Consider the following 11,156-nt stretch of genomic DNA (forward strand, 5'->3'; position numbering starts at 1 on the left):
GGTTCCAAGCCATGTTGGTCTGTTGCGGGTTCTCCGCAGCGGGAGCGCGTGCGAGGAGGTAGTCGCTGGAGTTGTCAACCACGGGTTCTCTTTTCGGTGGCGGCGCGTGCGGATTTGCAAGTTTCAGGGGGTTGATCTTGGGCTTCCTCTTGACCGTTTTGACTTAAGACGGGGCTTGCTTTCTCTGTCATTTGGTGTAGGTTCGGTGGTGTGTGGCGGCTTTGGTGGCTCCTTTCCAAATAAAGCTCGTCTTTGTCTGAGTGGGTGTCTTGGTCTCGGGCGAAGGTGTCGATCCGTGAAGGCTGCAAGCCAAGATGTCTTCGTAAGCTGTTCTTGAAGAGCCTATTATAAAGAACTGATCATCGAGTATCCCAAACTCTACCGGATTCAGTTCTCGGATTCACTGCAGGCTTCATTTTGCGGCAAGCGTTGTTCAAATTGTCAAGTATCTTTTGCCTTAGATTCCTAGCTTCTAGTCAGTCCCAACCAGTTTAGATGGAGTATGTGTTTAGATTTATTTATGTTCTCTGTTTCTTTGTTACCTCTGTCATTCTGTAAAAAATCTGAAAATGGTAATGGAATTTTAACATTGTTACCAAAAAAAAAAAAAAAAAAAAGATTGTCACTCTTCCATTATTTTTGACCTCTGACTCTACTTATTTAATTAACAGCATATTTTCTCTATTTAATAACTAAACAAACGAAAAGAAAAGAACAAAACGAAGGGGTGGACCACATGCGTGTCAAGAAAGGCCGGTCGTTACCGTTAATCCGTGTCGCGCTCTAATTGGGCCACGTTAACGGCGTACCCGGAACACGTGTACACATCCTCAAAAGAAAAAAAGAAGAATGGACGGCAGAGATTGTATCTAGGTACCAGGAAATGGAACGTCACACCAAACGGTACGTGTCGGATGCTGCCCGTCGATGGGGGTGACGGTCAGCAACTCATTAAGCTTTCATTCACGCCCCCTGCCCGTAAATTACGTGTTACCCTTCCATGCGGAGAAAAAAAAAAAACTTTTCTTTTCTCCTTTCCTTTTTAAATCAAACCTTTCCTTTTTAGAATCCTCATTGCATTTCTTAACGCTCAATATCTCTCTCTCTATTTCTCTCTTCGTCTCAGTGATTGTATCTGAGAATTGTTTTGTTTATTTTGATCTGTAATTGAAGTTGTTGCTGAGATCAAATGGCTGGGATTTGCTGTGGTGTTGTTGGGGAGAGTGAACCAACGGTTACGGTTGATTCCTCTACTCGAGCTTCTCTGAGACGGAGGTTAGATCTACTCCCTTCGATCAAAATCGTCGCTCCTCCACTCGAGAGCTCCCGTAAGCGGCAGAAGTGTGAGACACCGTCGGGAAATCAAGATCTGGAATCGAATGTACGTAGTGAGAGGAACGTGGAGAAGAAGGCGCGATCATCACCACCGGTTAAGAATTCAAATTTGATTCCGAGCTCCGCGACGGAAGCAGAGAGCTGTTTCGTCTCCGATGCGCCTAAGATCGGAACGACGTCGGTTTGCGGGAGGAGAAGAGACATGGAAGACGCCGTCTCGGTTCACCACTCGCTGATCCACAAAAACTCCGAGAATCTCCACTTCTACGGCGTTTTCGACGGCCACGGCTGCTCTCACGTCGCGGAGAAGTGCAGGGAGCGGTTGCATGAGATAGTGAAGCGGGACGTCGAGGCTATGGCCGCCGGAGGAGAGGACGAGTGGAAGGAGACGATGGCGAAGAGCTTCCAGAAGATGGATAGAGAAGTTAGCCAGCGAGACTCTAACGGTGCGGCGAGTCGGAGCGTGAAGAGCTCGTGCAGATGCGAATTGCAGTCTCCTCAGTGCGACGCCGTCGGATCCACCGCCGTCGTGTCCGTAGTCACGCCGGAGAAGATCGTCGTCTCTAACTGCGGAGACTCTCGCGCCGTGCTTTGCCGTAACGGTGTTGCCATCCCTCTCTCTTCAGATCATAAGGTAGTTATAACGACTTCATATAGAATCCGTTTCTGTTTCCGTTACCGTTACCGTGATCTCTAACAGTTTGTTATTTTGATGTAACAGCCGGATCGACCCGATGAATTGATTCGGATCCAACAAGCGGGCGGGCGGGTAATCTACTGGGACGGAGCTCGGGTTCTAGGAGTTCTCGCCATGTCGAGAGCTATTGGTGATAACTATTTAAAACCGTATGTGATTCCGGATCCGGAGGTGACCGTGACGGATCGAACAGACGACGACGAGTGCTTGATCCTTGCGAGTGATGGACTCTGGGACGTTGTGACGAACGAGACTGCGTGCGGCGTTGCTCGCATGTGCCTTCAAGGTGCTGCTGCTGCCGATGGTGGAGACTCCGATACGGCGCACAACGCGTGTTCGGACGCTTCGTTGCTTCTGACGAAGCTGGCTCTGGCGAGACAGAGCTCCGATAACGTTAGTGTCGTGGTGGTTGACTTGAGGAAAAGGAGGAGTAATAATCAAGTGTCTTGATTTAGTGATTTAATTAGTAGTAGTATTAGATTAGATAAATTGTTACATACCTAATTGTAATTTTTGTTGATTTTTATTATTTTTCTATTTTAGTTTTATCTTGTTTTAAGTTTTTTTTTAAACAGCTCTTAATTCAAGCTGAGGAAGGAAAGGAGCTGATTAAAAAGTTGCGTATTTCTTTTATTTTCCATATTTTTTTTAGGCATTATTATCATATACGTGTATTTCTCTTTTTCTGATCAATTAGAGATGTAAACAAGTATTACGTTAATTCGGAGGAAGATAAAACACAAACATGTCTCTGGCTAAGCCACAATTGCGTTCTTGGACACATAGAAATGGATGACAAAGTGAAGTTATAACGGATAATCTGATCGCAACGTTCTTTTCCTGCATGGTTAATGTTAGCCGGTTCGATGTGGTTTAGTATGGTTACAGATTCATAGTGTCGATTTAAATGTAAACCGCTTTGGTACGAAATTTTAAGCATCAAAGTTATTTATTGGTATGGGAAAACAAACGTGGCGTGGCGTATCGTAGCGTTTGTCGTTTTAGTGCATTCGAATCAAGAAATATCGTATTGTAATAATATTCATGGATACTAAATTCATAAGTCAAGAAATCAATTTTGACCCAAAAAAAAAAAAAACCAAGAAATCAATTGTGTAAATGGAACGTTTCAAGAATCGCTTTACTAATAATGTTGATTCTCGAGTTTTAAGCATTTTAGCGATGACTTTTAAAAACTCTGATTCTGGGGTAAACTCACTGGAATCTAAATAAAAGTAATGATTTAATACATATACTTAGTTTAATTTAATGTAAGATAATCAAGAGAATGGTCTGGGCAACATTTTGTCGAATGCTTAATGTCAGTTAATGTCGGAATGAATCATTAATTAAACGGATTTGGTTTAATTGACTAGTTAATATCCACTTGGAAGGAAGGAAATGAAAGAAAAAAAAGGTGATCCTCAATTTTTTCTTTTTGTTGATTAACTTTATCAACTTGAACATAAAATATTTATATGAACCATCATGAACCGTCCATTGCTTTGCCACTTGCCAGTTGCCACGATGATCAATCAAATAATCAAATATTTTTTTTTTTTTTTTTTTTTTTTTTTTTTTTTTTTTTATATAAAATCTGCCCGAAAGATCGGGAATCAGATACGGTTACAAGCTCGCTTTGAACAAAATTATCGAAATCTGACTATTACAAACCTAGCTTCGCCCACCCACTAAACCCGGCGCATTCCGCTAAGATGTTTTTTGAAATCCTTCGATATCGGTAGCCGTTCTCAACCATCAACGTGACTCTCGGGAAAGTGAGGTTCTCCGCGTTTCCGCGGATGCCGGGAGATCCCTTGACATTTCCGGAGTAGCTAGTTCCCGATGATCTCCACAAGCTCATAACTTTCTCTGTCTATGAAGCGCAAGACGACCGAAGGGGAGAGATCATATACTTACCAATGCCTTGCGAATGCCACCAAGGCCAGCTCGTATAAAGCGCCACCGACACTTTGACCGCATCCCAAAACGAGCAAGCACTCGCTTCTGCCATCTACGAAACCTGTACAAAGATGAGTTGCCTCCACCGCCACTTCCTGAAATGCAGTCTCTAAACCTGTGCAAGAAACGCCAGCCTCACCACCGTAGAAGGAACAAGACCAATCACCACGGCGCCGGGATGTGAGCTTCGACTGGATGCTGACTCTGAGGCGGCGAATGACCCCCGAGAACCGCCTAAGCAACCAAGGCCTTTGAGAACCAAAGGACCAATTTCTTGATCAAGAACTATCAACCCCTGAGCCACGGGGTGTGATATGACGATGATGAGCGAGAGACTTGAACTCGTCGAGTGAAGCCGTCACCTACTCTCGGAGAAGAACAAAACAGGAAGCCAGGAGCAGGAGCTCCGAAAGAGTTGCGAGGCAACAAGAAGACCTCTCATGGCCATAGACGACCACTCGAGGTGAACCGGAAAACACACGCACGAAGAAATCAGACCGGACACTTTCACCACGATCACATCCGCCTTCAACCCTCGTCTCCTAAGCCCTCAAAGAACCTGAGAGAACTCTTGGTTACGGCAAGCCAAGCATCGGAATCTCTCCGACCCGAAGAAATCCTAAGCAAACACCACCATAACCGAACAAGCACGAGCACCAGCAACAGACCCGCAGCTGCAGACCACCGCCGAAGCCACCGTGACAAGACCCTTTGCTACCACTCCTCGACGACAGAGAACCCGAGAGATCCATAAAAGGGAAAAGTGAATCTCTCCATAAACTCAAAAGCCGACTCTAGATCGCTCTACTTCGCCGGACCCTCACCGCAATTCCGGAGAAAGAGCTACCCCTACCTTGAATCGGCTCCTCGCGACTGAAGCTTCCACCGGCGACGCAAGCTCGAACCTAGAAGAGCAAGCATATCGGGAGAGGGAGAGCAGAGACGACCTAGAGCAAAGAGGAAGACGAGACAGAGGAGAAGAGACCCCTCCGGCTCCGGCACGCGCTCTGACGCGACGTCCGTACGCCGGAGAGTAAGATTCAGTCGCAGATGAGATGAAAGGTCGAGAGAGAATGTGGATAGAGGAGAGAGAAATCTACTATTGTTAATGTGTTTTAAATAATCAAATATTCTTCTATTCAATCATGTTGTATACAAACTAAACCTCCACACTAATCTTTTGAAAGTTTGTTACGTATTAATTCGGGCTAGGAAGGTGAATGAGTGTTTAGACATTGAGTAACCTTATTTTTTATTAGAGTAAACTTAAATATAATTTAATCAACCTTCTAAATGATGATTGTTCAATATATGTTATTTTGTGATTTTACAAAAATTACATTCCTGACGTTTAAAACCAAACACAAGTTGAGTTTATGTACATTCTCTACGTACAAAGAGATCAACTCTATAATCCAACACGAAACAGCTGGTTGAAAATAAGAGACTTCACCATCAAAAGATAAGGAGCAGACAAAAACTATTAGACCATCTCCAATGTATTTTGCTATTTTCACCTTTAAAATAGGAGAACTCTATAATAGAGGTGAGATATGCTCCAATGTATTCCCCTAAAATAGCAATCTCTAAAATATAGAGTAAAAAATAGAGGAATGCTATTTCTTCCTCTACAACCCACCTTTATTTCTACCTCTATAATAGCATTTAGAGGCAAAATCACTCCAACTCATCTCTATTTTTGCCTCTAAAATAGAGATTGCTATTTTTTCCTCTATTTATAGGGGAAGAAATAGCATTCCTCTATATTTTGCTTTATATATAGAGATCTCTATTTTAGAGAAATACATTGGAGTAAAACCCATCTCTATTATAAAGTTTCTCTATTTTAGAGGTAAAAATAGAGAAATACATTGGAGATGGTCTAAATAGAGGAAAAAATAGAGATCTCTATTATAGAAGAAGAAATAGAGGTGAGTTGGAGTAATTTCACCTCTAAATGCTATTATAGAGGTGAAAATAACAATGGGTTGGAAATGCTCTTAGATTGCACTTGCATAATGTTTATATTGCACAATGATGGGGTTCAGCTGGTGCCTGTTGGGTTCGTGGAAAGAGCGAAAGGGCACCAAAAAAAAAAAAGAGTAGGAGACTGAGAGGGACACAACACAAGTGGAATCTAAGATAAGATTATGCATACTTGTGACAATCAAACATCGACACGTGCCTATTTGGTCTAATGTGAGATTTGGTTTCAAAGATTTGATGTTGACCTCTCTTTCTCAATTATTCTTTCCTTTTTTTTTCTTCTCAATATATCATGATGTTGTCTCATCTTGTTTCTTACTAAACACATTAGGTTTAAACTGTACTTATTGAAGAAGGCTACATGACACATCGCGTGTTATATTAAGAAGTCCTATGTGTTTGCCACAACTTGTTCAGCCTTTTGGCGATATTAGCTTGAACGATGCAAGTAATCAAAGTATCACAACACACACAGAAATGAAATAATCGGGGTCAAATTGTTGAATAGTATTTTTAAATACCACAATGCAAGTACCACACAATGCATAACTGTTTTTTTTTCTGTTAAATTATTAATTAACATTTAGGTTAATCAACCATGTGATAGATGATTTTGAAAGTAGTCTGACTAGACATAGCTAAATGCTATTAGATGGGGATTTAAGTTTGTATGTATATACAAACATCATTCTTTCAACTTTCCTCTTCTAATCCTTTTGTTTTGCATAAAAAAATTAATTATTACCTGAAACTTCAAGTGAGACAAGAACACTTTTGTTCTTGCATATCTATCAAGATTGCTTAAAACCTTTTGGATACTCAAAACATGCCTTAGGTATTAAAAAAATAAAAATAATATCTTCTCACCTAATTCGAACAAAACCAAACAAAACGGTAGGTCAACAAGAATCCACAGCAGAAAATAAGAACGAGTTTTTGGATGACTCAAAACGAGATTTTACTGGGTGGGTCTTGGAGTAGCCCACTCAACCCTGAGGATGAGGTTATCATAACCATAACCATTCAACTTGTTGATTGCACGTTGAGCGTCTTCTCTGCTCACGAAATTAACGAATCCAAACCCTCTGCTCACTCCAGTTTTCTGATCAATCGCCACGTAGACACGCGTGACAGCTCCAAACGGATGGAAAAGCTCCATCAAATCAGGCTCACGGGTGTCTTCAGACAAGTTGGTGACACGAACAGAGTTCTCATCGTTCCTCCTCCTCATGTCCGAACCAGCAGCGCTTCTGTCCGCACCAGGTCTCATGCTGGGCGGGACATAAGAGGCCTTGCCAGGTCCAGGTGCAGCGGATACGGCAGATGGCTCCCCAGTGGGTGGCTTGTCCACAAAGACATCCGCTGGTACAGCTAGATCCTTGTAAGGACACTTTGATGTCCAGTGATCACCTTTCTTGTGGCATGTCCTGCAGACCATGAGGACCGCACCAGGTTTACTCAGCTGAGACAAGCTGTCTCCACTCGATTCTTCTGCTTTGGTGCCTGGAACATCACATTACCCCCATTAGATCCGAAAGCAACAAGGAAAAAAGAAAGTCTAAACATTTCAAGAAAGGCCCACTAACACTAACAAGGAACTTGACAGCACCCTCTTACTAGAAAACTTATTAAGCGAGCATCTCCAATGGTACACAAAAATTCTCTCTATATTTCACACTAAAATAGAGTAATTCTATTATAGAGTTGGATTTGCTCCAATGATTCACTCTATAATAGAGTTACGAGTGAAATATACAGTAATGTTCTTTTTTTACTCTATATTTGGCTACCAATATTCTAAAAATCGGTCTAGAAGACGCCGCCTTAGTCGACAAATCAGATATAAACCAAAAGATTTTATTGAACAACTTTTAAAAATCGGTGTAAGATTTAAAAAAAATAAAAAATGAGTGTAAGCGCAAAAAAAAAATCAATAATCACATATAATGAGTCTAATTTCTTAAATACAATTTCAGTATTTCTTAAACATTGTTGGTGACAAACTGACCAATCAAACAAAAAGAGTAGCCGCTTTACTAACAACCTATTCACACAATTGATGAGCTAATAGTTCACCCTAGTCATTAGCTAATAGTTCACCCTAGTCATTAGGTTCATAAAATCAGACAATGAGTTTAGGTTCGGTCCAAAGTTATAACACATGATTGATAAAGGTAGAGACTTTACTAACAACCTATTCACACAATTAAACAGCTAAAGGAATCAATAATAAGCAATTAAACGAACGGATCTTAAGCAAATTAAACTGACCAGGAGCTCTAGGTCGTTCCAAGACAATCTCTTCCGTAGAAACCATGGTGAGATTGCTTCCGGCGTCCTCGTTCGCTGCGTCACCGAACTTAGGCCAGCTCCTCCGCTCCATCGCGCGTTTGTTGAGCCTCGCGGAAGCTAGCTTACGGACGCGCGACTTGGTGGTGATCTTGACCTTCTTGCCTTCGTCGTTGAACTTGTACTCGATCACGGTTTTCAATCCGTTGGCGTCGGGGCCGATCACTTGCTTCGGAGGGAGGAGGAAATCGAGATCGTCGTCTTCGTCCATCTCTCCCCATTTGAACTTGCTCGTTTTCTGCTGTGAGTCGATCGTCATCTTCTTCTTCGTTTTGATTCAGATGCGCCGCCTAATGCTCTTTCGATGTATTCTGAAACTGAAGGAGAAGCTGTTAGGGTTTCGTATCTTATCTGTGTGCTACTTCAGGTAACCGTCTATGACTGAAACGCAGCGTTTTGAGTTTAAATAAGATAATATGGGAAAGTAGCATGAGGTCACGTGTTCGAATACAGTCTCCGCATATTTTGGGCTTTTGCTTATAAAAGTTTTTTAACTTCTGTTTTGCTGTTAACTTTTTCCACAAGCAAATACCACACATGTTGAAAACCGAAACTCTGCGGAGAAGTAGCAAAAGAAGGTATTGAAAAGCTGAATCACTAACACAATGTAAAAGAGTATGAACCATGGATACACAGACTTGGTGTTGTTGAGAGCAGCAGAAGCATTACAATGAACCTTAAGAGCACACAACACTACAGTTCTTGTCTGTGATTTATCAACCAACCCTGTGATTCTACTCAACTAAACCAGACAAAGTGGCTTTACAATTACTAGCTAGCTACACGATGAGAATAACTTTGATTGTTTTCCACGCACATGAAGGAATGGCTTGGAATTTATGCGTAACTTGAAACTTTCGTTTGGCTTCAAGCTTGAAAGCTTCTTGTTGACTTTAAAGTTCACTGTAGTTACGCCACACAGCCCTGAACTCTTCACGGAATGTGTTCAAGCGTGCCTTGAGGTTCGGAGTTCTCAGGCTTGCATGAAGCATGATCACTATGGGAATTCAGAAATAAAATAATCAATTTTAGAGGTCTAAAATCGTACCAAAAACAAAAACGAAAAACTTAGAGAAATATCACAAGAAGTTTAACAACTTACTAAGAAGAGCAGTGGCAAGTGCATAAAGGATCCATAACAAACCGCAGGAAGCAAACCACAAGACAAAGCTAGCTACACATAACGAAAAAAACAATACTTTGCATCAGTTGCATATCAAGAGGTAAGAGGAGGGTTTAGAGATATTTGAGTATTTTAAAAGTACCGGTTAAGCCAAGCAACACGAACACCAAACGTGGTTGGCCACAAACGTAGACCGTCTTTCTAGACGCAGATCGCCCACGAATGACAGGCCTGAAAAAGCGTTCATAAGTAATAAATTAAAGAAAAAAAAACTTCCATGGAGATGAAAAAGAAAATAAAAGAACAAACATGTGGGGAGGCCTCATCTTTGCAGCCAAATGCGGCGAGAATTGCCTTATGGTCCGGATAGCCTTTTCATTGAAAGTAGCTGCAAAGCTGCCAAAAAGAGCAACACAAATTACCACAACGCATGAGCATTCAAAGGACATAAACATACAATTCTTAGGGTCAAGCCCACACAAAAAAAAAAACTAAATAACTGAAAATAGAGAAGCTTAATACAACTCTTGAACTAAAAGACCCAACGCCATAATCTATTGGAATGTAATACTATTCACAAAGTGCTAATACTTTAACTATATATAGATCCCCTTCCTAAACATTCAACTACCAAGAGAAGCAACAGAAAATGAATTAGTAAGGCAGCGATATAAAAGTAGAAACTAAGGAGAAATCAAAAATCACCTGTCGTTAAGGAAAGCTAAGCTTAAAGCAGTAAGAGCAGCACCAATAATGGCAAGAGGTCGGGTGATAAGTGCAAGACCTGATGAGCTCAAGAGTTGATCATAAATCAGATTTCTCAATCAGAGCTAAAAAAGAAAGAAAGTTCAAGGCTTTGACATACCCAGAACGAAAATCAACAAGATGAAGTAGTTCGTCCTATAGCTGCAACAAGAAAACCAGATAGAATCAAAATCAACACAAACACGAATACACATATAGAAAGAGATAGAGATAGAGATAGAGAGAGAGAGGGAAAGGGTGAGATACTAGTAGAGATTGCATTTGAGGCGGCTCATCCATTTAGAGAAAGAGCGAGGGAAGGCGAATCTGGAGAAGAACTCTGCTAAAGAACGAGGACTCGTCGACCACTCAACCTCTCTTAGCGCCTCTACCACATCCCCTGCAGCTACGCTATCCCAATCCATCTCTCTTTTGTCACACAAGATGAATCAATCAATAACAATCTACTCTGAATAAGATTGAAAATAAGGGTTTGATGAACTTTTTTTTTCTTTCAATTGATTCTCAAATTTCTAGATTGATTCGATTAGAGGATGTTTAGTTTGAAGGTAAAGTGAAAATCAACACGCACACGTCTGCCAACGCGTGCGAAGTAAAATATAGCGTGTAGCAGATCATTACGTGGCACCATTGCATTGGATAAATGGCGAAAAACGCGGCAGAAAAAGAAAATGTCTGAGCCCGGGTTCGAACCGGGGACCTCTAGTGTGTGAGACTAGCGTGATAACCGACTACACCACCCAGACGACTTGTCTATTGCTATCCTTTTAAATCTCTAACAAAAAAAACGAAGGATTGAGACTATAGGCCAATGTTTGAGAGAGAGAGAAAAGAAGAGAAAAACTCCTTAGTTTTGTTAGCAGAGACAGAGTTATATACATCTGTGGATCCAGTCCACCGTTAGCACTTGACAATTATATATGTCTGCTAGAAAATTAC

General features: G+C 41.4%; 3 protein-coding genes and 1 non-coding gene across 4 annotated transcripts; 1 reads left to right on the forward strand and 3 right to left on the reverse strand.

Annotated features, from left to right (window-relative positions):
* The first annotated feature begins 661 nt into the window (after positions 1–661).
* Positions 662–2,753, forward strand: LOC111215747 (protein phosphatase 2C 37). Its single transcript, XM_022719803.2, has 2 exons — positions 662–1,969; positions 2,057–2,753. The coding sequence occupies exons 1-2, from the start codon at positions 1,190–1,192 to the stop codon at positions 2,480–2,482; spliced, it is 1,206 nt and encodes a 401-aa protein (XP_022575524.1). The 5' UTR covers positions 662–1,189; the 3' UTR covers positions 2,483–2,753.
* Positions 2,754–6,796: 4,043 nt separating this feature from the next.
* LOC111215748 (eukaryotic translation initiation factor 3 subunit G) lies at positions 6,797–8,720 on the reverse strand. Its single transcript, XM_022719804.2, has 2 exons — positions 8,252–8,720; positions 6,797–7,483 (listed from the first exon to the last, which is right to left on the reverse strand). The coding sequence occupies exons 1-2, from the start codon at positions 8,586–8,588 to the stop codon at positions 6,939–6,941; spliced, it is 882 nt and encodes a 293-aa protein (XP_022575525.1). The 5' UTR covers positions 8,589–8,720; the 3' UTR covers positions 6,797–6,938.
* Positions 8,721–8,908: 188 nt separating this feature from the next.
* On the reverse strand, positions 8,909–10,790 carry LOC106452534 (PRA1 family protein A3). The gene is made up of 7 exons (XM_013894683.3): positions 10,464–10,790; positions 10,318–10,358; positions 10,158–10,236; positions 9,762–9,848; positions 9,595–9,683; positions 9,432–9,503; positions 8,909–9,326 (listed from the first exon to the last, which is right to left on the reverse strand). The coding sequence occupies exons 1-7, from the start codon at positions 10,619–10,621 to the stop codon at positions 9,223–9,225; spliced, it is 630 nt and encodes a 209-aa protein (XP_013750137.2). The 5' UTR covers positions 10,622–10,790; the 3' UTR covers positions 8,909–9,222.
* Positions 10,791–10,889: 99 nt separating this feature from the next.
* TRNAV-CAC lies at positions 10,890–10,963 on the reverse strand. The gene has a single exon. It is a non-coding gene; the product is annotated as a tRNA-Val (tRNA).
* Positions 10,964–11,156: the final 193 nt, after the last annotated feature.

This window comes from Brassica napus, chromosome A5 (assembly GCF_020379485.1).
Source record: "Brassica napus cultivar Da-Ae chromosome A5, Da-Ae, whole genome shotgun sequence".
NCBI lineage: Eukaryota > Viridiplantae > Streptophyta > Magnoliopsida > Brassicales > Brassicaceae > Brassica > Brassica napus.

Excerpts from the sequence above, each read along its gene's own strand:
- LOC111215747 (XM_022719803.2), top strand. The coding sequence starts at position 1,190 with ATGGCTGGGATTTGCTGTGGTGTTGTTGGGGAGAGTGAACCAACGGTT. Across the intron at positions 1,970-2,056 it reads CTCTCTCTTCAGATCATAAG|CCGGATCGACCCGATGAATT; the intron begins GTAGTTATAACG and ends TTGATGTAACAG.
- LOC111215748 (XM_022719804.2), bottom strand. The coding sequence starts at position 8,588 with ATGACGATCGACTCACAGCAGAAAACGAGCAAGTTCAAATGGGGAGAG. Across the intron at positions 7,484-8,251 it reads GGAACGACCTAGAGCTCCTG|GCACCAAAGCAGAAGAATCG; the intron begins GTCAGTTTAATT and ends GTGATGTTCCAG.
- LOC106452534 (XM_013894683.3), bottom strand. The coding sequence starts at position 10,621 with ATGGATTGGGATAGCGTAGCTGCAGGGGATGTGGTAGAGGCGCTAAGA. Across the intron at positions 9,684-9,761 it reads AAGATGAGGCCTCCCCACAT|GCCTGTCATTCGTGGGCGAT; the intron begins GTTTGTTCTTTT and ends ACGCTTTTTCAG. Across the intron at positions 9,504-9,594 it reads CGTGTTGCTTGGCTTAACCG|CTAGCTTTGTCTTGTGGTTT; the intron begins GTACTTTTAAAA and ends CGTTATGTGTAG.